Source organism: Meles meles, chromosome 13 (assembly GCF_922984935.1).
Source record: "Meles meles chromosome 13, mMelMel3.1 paternal haplotype, whole genome shotgun sequence".
Taxonomy (NCBI): domain Eukaryota; kingdom Metazoa; phylum Chordata; class Mammalia; order Carnivora; family Mustelidae; genus Meles; species Meles meles.
The window spans coordinates 80,618,569-80,632,791 of NC_060078.1; the positions used below are offsets into that span (position 1 = coordinate 80,618,569).

Below are 14,223 nucleotides of genomic sequence, written 5' to 3' on the forward strand. Positions count from 1 at the left end.
GCCGTCCCTGCCTGGCTGTGCTCTTGCCCCGTCTGTCCCTCCATGTTCTGCTCAAGGCCCAGAGGGTCTCTCGGCCCCTTTCTCCATCATGCTCTCTGCTCTGTTCCCACTGCCACGGGCACATCCTTGCTGGGTCTTGTGATTTGGCCTCCGTGGTGCGGAGTCTCTGAGGCCCTGCCGGGCTTGGGTCACCGGCTGGCATGGATCGGGGCGCTGCCTGCTGGTCCGCCGTTGGAATGAGTGTGGCTGCTTCGGACCTTTGGGGCTTTGGGCTGGGCCCCGGACTATCCCCTCCTGGTACCCCGGCTCCCGAGCCACAGCTCACGGCAGCATCCCGTAATTAAGACATAAAAATCCATGATTTCCTCTGTGTGTTGGCAAACACCGGCCGGCTGCTAATGCAATCCTTTCTTTTAATGGATTCTTGAATTTAAATGATATATAATTAAACGTAATTAGCTGGGTCCGCCATGCGCTAGGTGCCGAGCGCCGAGTGAGGCTGGCGAGCAGCTCGGTGCAGAGCGGCCTCCTTCACGGGGAGATCTCTTGTTCCCTCCTGGGGGCTGAGCTCACGGCACTGAACAGTGCCTGGCCCAGGGGCCCGGGGCAGGGGTCTGAGGAGGGGAGCCCCGGGCCAGCCACCTGGGGACTCAGACGATGAGTCGGGTGGAGTTTGCTCGGAGAAGTTTGGTTCCTTGAGCCATCACGCTGACCTCACTGTTTGGGGTGAAAGCTGGGAATGCCGTGGGAGCTGGGGGCGGGCCCCAGAGCAGGGGCCAGGGGGGCTCCACACCTGCACAGGCGCAACCCGAAGCCCGCCTGGCTGTCCCCCCTGGCTCAACAGCCCCCTCCCAGGCGAAGGGCAGGGGCGCCCTCACCTCACTGGCGAGTGGGGCTTTGGAGCAGACCCTGGGCCCCAGGGATAGCCGAGGGAGCCCCAAAGGGCACCTCCAGGATGATGCAAGACTCAAGCCTCCGCGCACAGGCCAAGCGAGAGGGGAGACCAGGGAGCCGGCAGCGGGGGAGCCGTGATGCCTGGGCAGGTGCTTGGCCTCCCACCGGCCCCTCACTTCGGGCACCTGGAGCTGTCTCAGATGCAGGGACTGCTGGGACTCTGGGCCATCGGGACGTCCCCCGGGGTCCTGTCCCAGCCTGCCCACCCTACCATCCAGTGCCCGAGGTTCCACACACAGCCCCCCTCTTTGACTTCCCTGTACCCCATATACTGAGGGCTGTCCCCCCACCAGCCTGTGTGCCCAAGGCGGGGCCCAAGGCCAGGCCACCACTCCCTCTCCCTGCCAGCCCAGCCCCGCACACAGCGCGCTCCCCGACGGCATCCAGGTTCTCAGTGATTGAGGGAAAGGTACTGGACGCCCGCACCTGCTCCTCGCCAGAGCCTGCGCACGCGTCCTCTTACTACCTTTGTTGAGAGTCAGGGACACCAAGGCACCGAGGGGTCAGGTCACATGGTGAGTAGAGAGCCACGCTTAGCCTCAAGGCACAGGTGGAGAAACTGAGGCAGACAGTTCACCTGGGTTCGGTTTACTGCTTGTTCCGGTGCTCGGTCTCCGTCTCTCCTTTAGGGCCCCTCCCACCCACCGTGCCCAGCGTTGCGGTCAGAGCTGCCCTGAGGAGAATCCCCTCCCCGCCCAGGGGGCGGGGCCGAGTGATGGGGCGGGGCCGAGTGATGGGGCGGGGCGACCTGTACGGGGGAGGGGCAGCCGCACACTCAGGAGCCAGGCACCGAGGCTCCTGCCCACCAGGAGGGCCCGAGTGGGGAGCGCAGGCTTTCCAGGGACGAAGGACGTCCTGCAGGAAGGGCTGTCCGCAGAAGCCCTGGGCAGTCGGCAGGTGCATGAAAATGGAGAGGCCGGCGGGTGGCAGGGGGCCGGAGCCAGAGGTCTGCAAGGCTGTGTGGTAGAGGCGCGGGGTGTAGCTGGCCGAGGCTCTGTGACCCGGACGTTGCCTCTTTTTACAGCAGCTTGAGGGTTGTACAGAGCAGGCTGCAGGCAGGATTTGGCCTGGGGGCCACAGAGACTGGCCAAGGTGACAGGACATAGATACCTCGTGCTCGTCCATTATGTGTGACTTCGTCACATGCCCGTATGTGTAGGTGCGTAGAGAGCACCCTAAAGACAAACAGCGTGATGCGTCTTCCCGTGTGCCCCACCCTGTAACCGCCACCCAGGTGAAGATCTGGAACGTTGCCAGCACCCCCGATCCTGTTCCCCTGAGAGGTAACCATCTTCTGGTCCCTGCACCGTAGGGACTGGTAGTGCCCGCTTCTGAACTTGGCGTAAATGGGTCCTCCAGCTGGGGTTCCTTGAGCCTGGCTCCTGCAGCCTGTCGTAAGGTTGGCAGGACCCCTGTGCAGCAGCGCAGAGGGTCATCCCCTGGGAGATGACTGTCGCCGCATTCTACCGCCTGCACACACCCCCGTGTGTCTCCGGCCCCTGCTGACGGACACTCGTGCAGTTTCCCCCTTTGTGCTCTTACCATAAAGCTGCGTGGAACGTTCTAGTACATGTGTTCTGGTGAACAAATCGACGCATTTTTGTCGTGTGCGTACCCGGAAGTGAAATTGATGGGTCCAAAGTAGGTGCCGGCGTGCGATTTGGTGAACTAAAGGCCACGCCACATACAGCCTTTTGGCAGCGACAAGTATGTATTTCAGCGCTGCTGGGGATGACGGATCTTGAGTGCCCTCCATCTCCAGCTGTGTCTGCGATGGCAAGAGTGAAACGATCCCGTAGAACCCTGCGCAGACGTGAGAGCTGTCCTTGCTCAAGCTGCGGACGCAGTGGTGGCGGGTGAGGGTCCCCATGCCCTCAGCACCTGTGTTGTCTCCGGGGCTCCTGGTTTGGGGCCTCAGTCGTCAGGGTTGTGCGCACTGCCCTCGCCACTCCCAGGGCTGCCCCTGGGGCCGCAGCCACCCCTGCGGAGGTGGCCTCTAGGCCACCAGGCTGACTCTTTAAAACAAAAGGTGGTTGGTTCCCTTGCCCTGAAAGGACAGCCCCTGTCGGGTAAAGTGCTTTGTGAGAAACAAACCCTTCAAAAGGGACAACTTGGCTTTTAGGATGTTATCAGAGCCAGCGTCAACCACTTCCTTCCAGATCAGGGTGGGGGCTTCCGAGGTGGCGGCCTGGCTGCTGGGAAGCCATGATTTCCTGCTTTCCCAGGGAGCTGGGGGCAGACCTTGGGGTGATCTGAGTAGCAGGTCCTCAGCGGTGTGAGGTTGCATGGGGGGACCCCCGCCCCCCAAACTCCAGCTCATGAGCAGTGCGGGAGGGTCTTCAGGTCACCAGGACCTGAGTCTTAGCTCCCAGTGCCAGGCTGCATGCAGCCCGAGGGACGAGGTCCCAGCCCTTCCCCCAAGTGTTAGAGACTTTTGGGATGTCCCTAGGAGCCCACCCCAGGTCGCTGCTGTGGCCAGGGCTCCAGCCCTCTTACAACTCCCCACCCACATGCCCACTGGGACCCCTGCTCTACCTCAGGACTCAGTCCACAGCCCCTCCTCCAGGAGCCCCCCCATGGGCGTCCCTGGGGTGCCACCTGGGCCCATAGGCGTTTGCACCAATGATGTGGTCTCACTTCTCTTGTGCTTATCCTCCAGGCAGATCTCAGGACATATCTGGGGCTTTGGACAGTTCTAGCCCCCCAAATCCCACCAGCCAGAGAGCTGCTTTGCCAGGAGCACCCCCCCACTGTGGTGTGGGAGTGACCTCAGAGGACAGGGACTGGTTGGCATGTGTACCCCTAGGGTTTGACGGGGAGGCATTCAGAGCAGGGTCAAGCTCACGGCCCTGCTGTTAGGAGTAGGACCTTTCTGCTGGCGGTGGGGATGGAGCAGGGCCAGTGGCCACTCCGAGCAGGCTTCGGATGGAAGGGGTTCGGAGAGGTGACCCGGTGGAGAGAACAGGAGGGGGGTGTGTGCACCCTGATGGGTGGTGGCTGAGACAGGGAGTGGGAGGAGGGGGACATCCAGTAACCAGGTGCCGAAGGACCTGGAGGCCTCCCGAGGGCCTGTGCCAGACCCGGGGAGAAAGGCTTCGGAGGGGTCACGGACAGTCTAACCTGCGGCCCTGCTCCCCAGGCCCAGTGATGAGCGGCATCCGGACGTGAAGGCTGATGGATACGTGGAGAACCTGGCAGAGGCCGTGGACCTGCTTCTGCAGCATGCGGACGAGTGATGAGCCTCGTGGGGCGGCCCCCGCCTGGCGCCTCCCCTCCCCTGGGCCCGGGCCGCAGGGTGCAGGCCAGGCTCACTTCCTCCAACCTCCCATGGAGCTGTTCCTCCGGGGATGGCCTGCTGCTCCCCCCACCCCCCAACCTGGTGAAGTCAGACAGTGGGACAGACCCGTCTGGGTGTCTCCAGACAAGGAGAACCCTTGTCTCTGGGAACGCTCTCTAGCCGCACCCAGTCCTGTGAGTGTCCCAGCTGACTGGCCTGAGGGACCTTGACTCCCTGGCCCTCTGTCACACGTTCTGTGCATTTGACGGAGGGGCCTGGAGAAGGAGGGGCTTCCTGCACCTTCCGTGCAGCCTGGGGCTGGAGCAGCCTCCCTGCGATGGCCCAGCATCCCCCGCCGGCCTGCCTCCCGGCCCCCACCCGGAGTCTGAGTCGCCCCTTGGCACCCCTTCCTACCCCAAAAGGCACCTCGGAGCCCAAGGCTGGGGCAGCTCCCCGGGGACCCTGAAGACTGCCGTCCTACAATCAAGAACTGTAACCGCGGGGGTCAAGGCTGTGGGCCCAGAGGGTGCTCTGGGGTCCTAACTCGGTAGACGTGAATGTGTCTTGCCCAGCGTCTGCCGGGGCAGCTACTGGTTAAATAAATAAACTGTCCTGACCCAACTCGGTCTCTGACTCCGTTTGACGCCCGGGGGACCCGAGTGGGGGTGGGGAGTGCCCGGCCCTGGCCTGGTGCTGCCGCATGCTTGAGCCGGAGCAGCAGAGGCCCAGGGCCCCAGACACCCGCGCCGCCCCAACCCCTCCAGGAGGACGGAGGCCCAGAAGGGACAGCAGGCAGCCCCACAGGGGACAAGCAGAGCAGGACGCATGTTGGCCAGCTCTCACGGGCCGTCCTGCGGAGGGTGGTGGTGAGCCACAGGCTTCCAGAATTCACTCAGAGCCGGGTTTCAGGTTTCAGAATCAGTCAGCTGAACAGATCACTTGATGGCTGTTTCTCCTCAATCAATCCAGAAGTCCCTGATGAGTCTTGGGCAGTGACCGCATGTGAAAGAAGTCATGGGTCCGTAACCGGGTTTCCACTCTGCGGAGGCAGGAGAGGAGAGGCTGGACCCCGAGCCCTGAGTCGCCCTGGCACGGCAGCCCAAGGCCCGCGGGGGCTGTGCTGTCCCCAGGCCGGCTGGCCACCATTAAATCAGGATTAAGAGGAACCAGTGGCCAAGTCTTTTCATCAAGAGGAGAGGCCACCAGCGGGGCTGGTGTCCGTGGGAGGAGGGGCGTGGGGCCTATTAGCGGGAAAGTATGCAAATCGCCTGCTCAAGGATGAGTCCGCTAATTACAGCTTGTTGGGGGACCGGCGGGCCCGCGGCGGGCGAAGCACACCAGGGCTTGGAGGGCAGCGTCAAGGAGACGGCCTTGCCACGTTCCGGCCAGTTTGTCTTGCGGGTCCTTGGTTTTCTTCTTTCACGGGGTACCCTCGCCTGCTGTCCTGGCTGGGGCTTGTGGGCAGGGCAGTGTCCCCTCTGGAGGCAGGACGCTGCTGTTCTCGGACCGGCTGCTGCCCAGGACAGGGACGGGGAGGGTGTCCGAGGGACAGCTCTGGGGGTGGGGGGCGGGGGCAGACGCCTGCTGTGTCTGGCCGGAAAATGTGCCACCCCAGTTTCAGTGAAGGGGACGTCCACACTGTCCCCGTTTTACAGAGAAGGAAATGGCAGTGTGGATAGAGGACGAGCCCACGGCTGGTGGGGGCAGAGCCGAGACTCAGACCAAGGTCTGACCCCAGGTCCTGTCCTTTCTAGCTCCTCCTACAGTCCTTCCGTGGGGAGTGGCCGCGTGGCTGTGACTCTCTTGGTGAGCCTGCACACTGGTGTCCTCCGTCTGGAGATGAAATGTTCTTCAGGACCGAGGTCCATTCGGCCCTAGCACGGGGGTCACCGTCCACAAGCCTCGGCTGCCTTAACTGTAAAAGGGGGGGATCCTTCCTGCATAGACACGCACGGAGCCCTGTGGGGGGGCAGGCCACACCAGGATGCCCTGTCACCTGCTGCGGATGATGACCCCTGTCCCGTGGCCTGGAAGTGAGAAGGGTGTCCCTCACCCCGGGGTCCTTCCAGCCGCCCACAGTCCACCTGCCGCAGACCCTCCTTCCCAGCAGGCGGGAGCGGATCTCAAGCCACAGACTCATGTCGTGAAGCCGCTGCTGTGGGTGGGGCTGGAGTTCGGGGCCGCCAGTGGCCTAAGTACCTGTCTGCGGTCAGGAGAGGCACCGGACCTGCCGCTAAGAAACGGACCCTCTGAGCCCAGGGAATAGGCCAGGCTGGCTCCATGGGCCCACCCGGCAGAGCCCTGAGGTGAGGCAGTGGCCTGAGTCTGGCCACGCTGCCCAGCAGGACATCCCAGGCTCTGGGGGCCATGAGCCCAGCCATGTCTGGGAGGGGGAGGTGCAGAGGGGAGGACAGTCTTGCAGGGTCACCTCCTTGGGGACACAAGGGCTTCAACTACCCCCCAGACCTTCCAATGCAAGCAACCAGGTACTGCCTGCCCGGGGCCACTGTGCAAACCCGATTCCGCCCAGGTTAATCACGCAGCAAGGGGGTTTAGGTCTCACCTCACATCCAAGTCCAGGGCTGGCTGGATCCAGATCCCAAGGCATTCCCAGGCAACCCTGAGGCAGGGCCACAGCAGCCCCTCCCAAATTCCCCCAAGAAAGGAAGGCGGCGGCACGGCCCCGGGAGGACAGGAGAACGTGACCGGAGCCTGGGAGCGTGGCCGGGAGTCTGAGTCTCAACACCAAGCCCGTCCGCCCGCCACGGGGACCGGGCCGCTTCGGTACTCCCCTCCTCCTCCAGACTGGGGGGAATAAGGCCCCTCCAAAGGCCTGGGCCTTCCTGGGGGCCAACCCTGCCCCTCTCAGGTGGAAAGTGGTGCAGAGGAGGGGACCCAGGGCAGGACACACGTGCCTGCCTCCTGGGGCTCGTGGTGCCCCCTCCCACATCGACGTGATTATCCCAAGGGCCTCCCCCTTTCTCTCGAAAGTACCCCATTCAGATGGTGAACATACTGGTACAGAAAGAAACGGAAAGTCAGAGTCTGCCCTCTGTGACTGTCCGGGGCATCTCCTTCCAGCCCCCCCGCCCAGCCTTCTTTAACACATTCCGGCTCGTCTGAGTCTGCCGTGGTGCCGGGGTCTGGGGCACGAACTCTCGTGTAAGCCCCGCAGGTGTTTCAGCCTGTGCACACCTGGAGCCGCTCAGTCAGCAGGTGGCCTGCCAGCAGACACAGGGGCCAGCCGGCCCGGCGCTGGGGGCCACAGACCCATGACCCAGCCTGACCGGGTGGAGGGCCGCATGCCGCCCCGTGAGCCCGGCGCCGGTGCCCGGGGCGGAGTCCCGCTTACAGGCAGATCTGGAGGCACAGGAGCTTGGGCTGTGTCCTTCCCCTGCCACTGGGGGAGATGCAGGGTGGCTGTGGCTGGGCAGGCTGAGCAGAGAGCAGATGCCCCTAAGTGAGGCCAGTTGGAGGCTGGGGCCCAGCCGGGGACCTCAGCTGAGGAGGGCTGGAGGTCTGTCCAGGGCCACCCGGGCGGGGAACAGGAGGCAGAGTCCCTGGGTCCCTGGGTCCCTGGACCTTGGCCCTGCAGGGATGTCTAGGGAGAGGGGGAGGGCTCCCCACTCCCCAAGCTTCAGCCATAGCAGCCGTGTTTCACGGGTCACGAACTCGGCGTTCTTACACCATCCTGGAACAGGGGCGGCTACGAGAAGGAAAACCAGCCGCAGGAAGAGTCCAGACAGAGTGCGCTGGTGCCTCACAGCCGGGGGGCGTCCTTGGGACCCGGTGGGTGTTCTAGGCAGAAATTCTGTGCTTCGATTTCGTGGGCAAACGTTGGGTTACAGAAATGTAAACGAGCCTCTGAAGCCTGTCCTCAGCCTCCCGAGCGTGGCTAGCCGAGCGTCCGTGGTCTGGAGGGCCAGGCACGCGGACTGTGCACCCCGGAGCCCACCCTGGGTCAGGCTGGGAGCGCCGGCCCCCCCACCAGCGGGAGCGGTGCAGGTCTGAGCCCTGCTGCCCACGTGGGGAACGGCCCGCCCGCACCACGTCCTCGCCTAGCCCGTAGGGGGTTGCTGCCGGGCGCCGGGCCGGGCCTTTCCTGCAGCAGCAGCAGCACGACCTGGGGCGCACGGCCCTGCAGTGGGCCCAGCTGGCAAAGGTGGACTCTGCGGAAGCAAACTCCTCTCCCGCACCTGACTCGGGAATCACATGGAGCCGGTGTCTCCGCTCTGCCGTCCTGGGGTCCCAGATGGACAGAGAGGCCAGGTCCCTCCACCTTCAAACACACACCCGTGTGCACACACGCGTTGCCCTGGGGACCAGGCAGCTCGGACGGTGCCTCTAGAGGGCTCCCGCATGCCCACAGCTGTGGCCACGCACAGTGGCTCGCTCCCCTTCACGCATCAGCTTCTGGAGAGCTCTGAGATGTCTGTTCGCCCCCTCTCACCACCCTGACCCCGAGGCTCGGAGGGGAGAGAAGGGCCCGGCCTCGGCCCCTGCCAACCCAGAGCCACTGCTCCCGTGGACAGAGCGGGGAGCCACCAATCCGCCAAGCCGACAAATCACGCAGCAGGCTCCCGGAGGCTGGGTACTGAACCAGGAAGCTTTATTTACACAGTAAGAGTAACAAGCAAATTCCTGAGAGACTAGAGCGGCTCTAGTGCAAGACAGTCGTGGCCCGCGTGGGAGGACAGGCAGCCGTGGGCGGGGGTGGGGGGCGCAGGCGCAGTGCCTTCTGCACACATGTGGCTCGGCCCCCGGCAGGCTGGCCCGACGCGACTCGCTCCGGCTGCCTCACTACTGGGGGTTCAGCAGCCCCACGGGCGGACGGCTCGGGAAAGCCCCCCCCGCAGCCCCTGGGACATCTCCTCCACGCACTGAAAACACAACTTATTTGCCAAAGAGACTATGCTAGAACAGACTATCCTACCTAGGCTACGAGATCTCTGCTGTGGTCTTGGGGGGGGGGTTTGCATTATCTTTTCTCTTTAAAGATTAGGCAATGTCTTCTCTGACTGGAGCCGACGGGAGAGGTTTGACCAGCTGCGCGGCTGCGGCAAGATGCGGCGTCACTACCTGTACGGGGCGGGGTGGGGGGCCGAGTGCCTGGGCCACGACAGCCACGGCCCTGCTGGCCGCGGAGTGTGCGTGACTTGAACCTCACGGGCAGATGTGGAGGTGCAGGCCGGGCCCACGGCAGAGCGTCCAGGGCTCTGTGTTAAATACCACGGAAGCTCCCTGAGACCGGCGGCGGCCCGAACCCCCCGCCCAGGGAAGCCTCGGCAGGAGCAGGGAGCTCACGCGCTGCCCCGTGCACTAGGAGACCCATTTGAACATTGGGATTTCTTTTCAATGTGGACTTTTCCTTTATTTAAATTTTCTTTCGGCGTACAAATTCACAAAACTTTCCTGCTACAAACATTTTGATGACGAGTAAGGCTTTCTGAGAATGAAAATCTATGGATGATCGGCACAAGCGCCCCCGTGGCCTGGACGGCGTGTCTGCCCGCGGGCCCCGCGCCGGCCCCGGCCTCCACCGCGAGTAAGGCAAGAGGGTTTGTGGTAAACGGTAAGGCCACGGACCCCGGCCCGGCCCGGGCCCTGCGGGCCAACAGCGGCTCTCGTCAGTCCTACGGCCGAAGCAGACGCTCCTTCTGGAGCAGGCAGGGACGCAGGCAGCAGGGAGCCTCTCCTCCCCACCCCGCTTTCTGGGAGCCACAACCCTGCGTTTGTCCTTCAGGGTCCCCGGGCGGGCAGGCGGCTAGTTCAGGCCTCCCTCCCAGCTCGGAACTCCCTGGGTCTCCTTCAGAGGCAGGAGCTCACAGGCATCCCCTAGGGGAGGCAGGGCCCGGACGCCGACGGGGCTCCTCATGGCGAGCCTGCCAGACCGCCCACGGCCCCGCGGGGACAGGCCCACGCAGCCAGAGGAGCCCCTGGGTGAGCCTCCCTCCAAGAGCCTCCAGGCCCGAAGTCCCGGCGTCAGCAGGGCCGAGCGGGACACGCCTGCCTGGACGGCGGGGCGGCACCTTCTGCACGGGGTGGGCGCTCCAGTCAAAGGGGGACGTGAGACGACCGGAGGGCATTTCTTTCTCGGAGCAGAAGGGACGGCGGCCGCTCTCCCCCAGCTGCGGCTGTGGGCTTGCGCTAGGAGCTTTGGCGGGAGTGAGGACAGCAAAGAGGGGCCTGAGGAGGCTGGAGGGCCGCACCCTGCCTGGGGCCGGGGTAGCTTTTGCCCGAAAGTGCCGCAGGACTGGGTTTGAGGGTCGACGGGACCAGCTTGGGCGGAGGTGGGAAGGCTTGGCCCTCCTTGCCACCAGGCCTGAGAGGGGGAAGGAGTCTGGGTATGCAGGCAGGTCGCCCGCCCCACAGCACGGCGCCACACACCCAGCACCTCACGTGCCTGCCCAGCTGACCCTGAGGAAAGGCAGCCAGGGGTCACCGCTCAGGCCTGTCTGCTCACCTCGGTCCCTCACTGTGCTGTGGGCCAGGAGATGGGTCCCGCCTCTCCTTCCACAGGAAGGAGCTTTAAGAGGCCATACTCCCTCGGTGGCCCCTCTTGGTGTGGGCTGGGTGCCAGTACTGGGTGCCAAGGTTTCTGAGGACAGGAGTCACCAGCGTGTGCTCTCCCAATTCGTAACTCAACGACCCCAGCCCCTGCTGGCTTTGCTCTAAGAAGATGTGGCCTCCGTGACCCACTGCGTGGGGACCACGCAAGACGACAGGCCTACCCAGAGCTACCGGCTCCCTGCTTTGGCTCTTCGGGGTCCTGAGGGGACGTGCCTTTGGTGGGAGCCACTGAAGGGTAACGGGTTCTGGCCCCAGGACCTTCCCTGTGTCCACACAACCATGATGCTATCTGACCTGAGGCTTGGAACACAATCTGGGAGGGCCACTGAATTGAGATCTTCTCTACAAGCATCTTATGGCTGATTTTTAAGAAACACCACCCTAGAAATCAGAACTTGAGCACCACACTTTTCATCGAGGCAGACAGTGAAGCTGTAAGTAGTTTCCCAAACAGGGTCTTTCTTTTGGGGAAAGAGAGTGAGAACCGTTCATACTCGCTCTGTGCACATGAGGCCTTCGCTGTCCACAGAAGATGAGCAAAAGCAAGGAGACTACGAACGTGCCTTTGTTACGTGTCAGCAAACTCAAGAGAATACACCGGTTATTTTTAGCCGTAGTGGGGAAAGGAGCCACTTGCTCATAAGCCGACAAAATTGCTATTGTCTGAGGAAGATGCCAAGTTTGCTACAAGCCAGAGACCAAGAGAGAAGAGCCCGTGTGGTATGTCTGCCAGCCGGGCTTCCTGAGAGCGAAACCTCAGGGGGTCGGGGTTGGGGAGGGGTGGGGCGGGGCTCCCCAGCAGCAGGGCATCCGCAGGGGTCCCTGGAGCTGGGGACCGCACATGCTCCCTGTGCTCTGTGCCCGCAGCAGGGACGCCGCGCGGAGGCGCTCTGCTCCCCCCACTGAGCAGCAGGGGCGCTCTTCTGGGGGCGGGGGGTGCACTGGGATGAAGGCCAGCATCCCACCGACCAGCGTCAGTGTGCTCAGAATACGGCAGGCGGCCTTGCAGGTCCCCCCGGTCCAGGTCCCCCAGAGCAGCCCACAGGTCACCTCCACCCCTGAAATGTGCACAGGGCCTGGGTGCCCGGCCTGCTCACAGCTCCTGCCTCCCGAGGACACTTTCAAGAGGTTGCCCGTTACTGGTGACTCACTCACCTCCCACTCCCCTGAATCAAGCTGATCCCTCAGGGACAGGCTGGCCACAGAGAATGGCTGCCACGTGCCAGCCCTGCCCAAGTGGCTCCCGGAGCGGCAGAGAGCCACGGGGTCAGGCTCTCCACGCCACGGGAGAGGCAAGGAGTTCTGTCTTTTGGCCAACAGACCCACCCACGTCCACCCAACGCAGACGCCTCCGACAAGCAGCCCGAACTGTTCCCCAGGCCCCCAGAGTTCCGACATGGAGAGCCCCCCCAACCCCGGCACCCCAGGGCCTCTGTCTCCCACACTTGGAATTAAGGCCAAATGGTTCTGATGTTACTACAGAGGAAAGCGTCTCCCGAACCTTCCCAAGCCTGAAGCAGGGAGACCTGGGAGAGAAGGCACGGAATACAACGGAGTGAAGGAAGCTGTGGGGCCGACCCCCTGGAAATGAACCTGAGCAGGAGGCCGGGAAGGGCCGGACCTCGCTGGACGGCCCTGAGCACGCGCCCGCCCCTGCCAGCCCCACAGAGCACAGAGCAGCGGACCCTGCGGGACCCGGCGGGGCGGCCGGCAAGGACCAGGGGGAAGGGGCCCAGCCCAGGAAGCTGCTCTCGGGCTCCGGGTCCCACGGTGGCCGCGGCCGCTGTGCCGGTGAGGTGTGGGGGCGGGCGGCTGTGCAGCGTGGCCGGGCCCGCGGGGGGGGGGGCTCCCCGCCTCAAGTGCCCGCCACCCCTCAGTTGTTCTCTATCTGTTCAATGTCCAACTCGCCGTCCAGGGAGCAGGGGCTGTTCCCGGCTGCCCCGCGGTCCCGCCAGGCCGAGGCCGGCCCCCAACTCCTGGCACAGCCGTCGCCCAGGCCGCAGCCGCCCGACTCCTCACAGCACTGCTCCTCCTTGCAGGCCAGCTGGTCGTCGAAGGCCGGGGGCAGGGGTTCGGGGACCGGGGTCCCGGCGGGGGTCCTGCCCCCCAGGCTGGAGGCTGAGGCCGAGAGCAAGGCGGTCCAGGACCGGGTGCTGCTGACGTGGAGGGTGAAGGGGCTGTGCGGGCCGCAGTCCTCCATCCCCGCGCTCAGGCAGCTGAGGCTGCTGAAGGTCTGACAGTTCTGTGGGGGAGACAGACACACGGGTCAGCGAGGGTCCCGCGCCCATCCCAAACCCAGGGCTGCACGCCCCAGACGGCCGGTCGCAGCCCCTGGGGCGACCTGGTGATGGGTCCGCTGGGCGCTGGAGGCCCACCAGAGCCCGGCCTCCTCCATCATCCGGGCAAGAAGAGGGGCCGTCGGCAAGTGGGCATGAGGAAATATACCCTGGCCAGTGGACACCGGGTTAACACACAGGAAATCCAGTTACCCACAACTGAGGAAAAGGGCCCGAGCTTGAGACCACCCAGGCGAAGGGAAGCCGCAGCGGGAAGGCCGGACTCCGAACCCCGTGCGGACGGCCTTCCCCAGGGTGAGCTGTTGGAAACACAGCGCCTCCCTCCCGCCGGCCGTTCCAGCAGGTCCTCGCTGGCGGATGCCGCAGCTCTGAGGGCCGGGTCGCTGGCTCGCCCGCCCGGGGCCTCAAGCAGACCCCTCAGCCTCCCTGGCCCCGGCTGCCTCACCTGTTAAGAGGTGAACAATGGTCCCTACCTGTTCTGTAGGGCTCTTTGAGGGCCCAGTGGGAAACAGAGGCTGCCTACCAAGTGCTGCCTGCGTGGGGCCAGCCCGGGGGCTCCCCGAGTGGCAGGTGCAGCTCCAACAGGACCCGCGGGTGCTTGGGGACACCTGTTCTCAAGAGGGGGCAGGCCCAGTCCTGTGCGCAAGTGGGTGAGGTTAAACGCCTGCTTTCACCACAGAGCACGAATCAGGACAGAGGGTTATGACAGCTAGGGGTGCCCACAGCCTCGCTCTGGGGACCCCCCAAAGGACCAGCAGCCACATAGTCTCCTCTCAAAGGGGACCCAAGGAGAGATGGGCTAGAGGGCAGAGGAGAGGCCTTTGGGGAGTGAGGCGGGGACCAGGAGCACCGAGATCACAGGCGCGTCCCAAGGGCCCCGGTTCTTTCACAGGCTGCGGCGGTCACACACACTCTGCAGTAAGGACAACCCCCGGCTGTCACGGCAAACGAGCGGCTGAAACGGGCTCAGCCAACGGAGAAGAAAAGCCGCCCTCTCTGGAGGAAGGTGGCTGTGCCTGTCGGGGGCATGCTCATTGTTCCCCAACGCTCAGGAGCGAACTGGTCTCATGGGTTTGCTTTTCTTGGAATCTTTTGATTAAGAAAGGTGAAGCCCGGCGGCGGGGG

At 64.2% G+C, this 14,223-nt stretch overlaps 3 protein-coding genes across 6 annotated transcripts in view; 2 read left to right on the top strand and 1 right to left on the bottom strand.

Moving 5' to 3' along the window:
* The window catches only part of LOC123955614 (phospholysine phosphohistidine inorganic pyrophosphate phosphatase), a 119,854-nt gene extending 115,004 nt beyond the window's left edge, over nt 1-4,850 (top strand). For both annotated transcript variants that reach the window (XM_046027835.1, XM_046027836.1), the window contains exon 7: nt 4,094-4,850. In XM_046027835.1, the coding sequence (XP_045883791.1) occupies nt 4,094-4,190 (97 nt within the window). In that variant the 3' untranslated portion in view covers nt 4,191-4,850. The remainder of the gene's footprint in view (nt 1-4,093) is intronic.
* A 4,847-nt stretch (nt 4,851-9,697) lies between these two features.
* LOC123955312 (translation initiation factor IF-2-like) lies at nt 9,698-11,127 on the top strand. Of its 2 annotated transcripts, none has more exons than XM_046027220.1 (2): nt 9,698-10,535; nt 10,576-11,127. In XM_046027220.1, exons 1-2 carry the CDS (start codon nt 9,698-9,700, stop codon nt 10,644-10,646), a joined length of 909 nt encoding a protein of 302 aa, XP_045883176.1. In that variant the 3' UTR covers nt 10,647-11,127. The 2 variants fall into 2 exon arrangements, with proteins under 2 accessions (XP_045883176.1, XP_045883175.1); XM_046027219.1 differs by having other exon boundaries at nt 9,698-10,532; nt 10,573-11,127.
* Nucleotides 11,128-12,108: 981 nt separating this feature from the next.
* FAM53B (family with sequence similarity 53 member B) overlaps nt 12,109-14,223 on the bottom strand; it is a 138,566-nt gene continuing 136,451 nt past the window's right edge. For both annotated transcript variants that reach the window (XM_046027218.1, XM_046027217.1), the window contains exon 5: nt 12,109-13,043. In XM_046027218.1, the coding sequence (XP_045883174.1) occupies nt 12,675-13,043 (369 nt within the window). In that variant the 3' untranslated portion in view covers nt 12,109-12,674. The remainder of the gene's footprint in view (nt 13,044-14,223) is intronic.

Excerpts from the sequence above, each read along its gene's own strand:
- LOC123955312 (XM_046027220.1), top strand. The coding sequence starts at position 9,698 with ATGATCGGCACAAGCGCCCCCGTGGCCTGGACGGCGTGTCTGCCCGCG. Across the intron at positions 10,536-10,575 it reads GCGGAGGTGGGAAGGCTTGG|GTATGCAGGCAGGTCGCCCG; the intron begins CCCTCCTTGCCA and ends GAAGGAGTCTGG.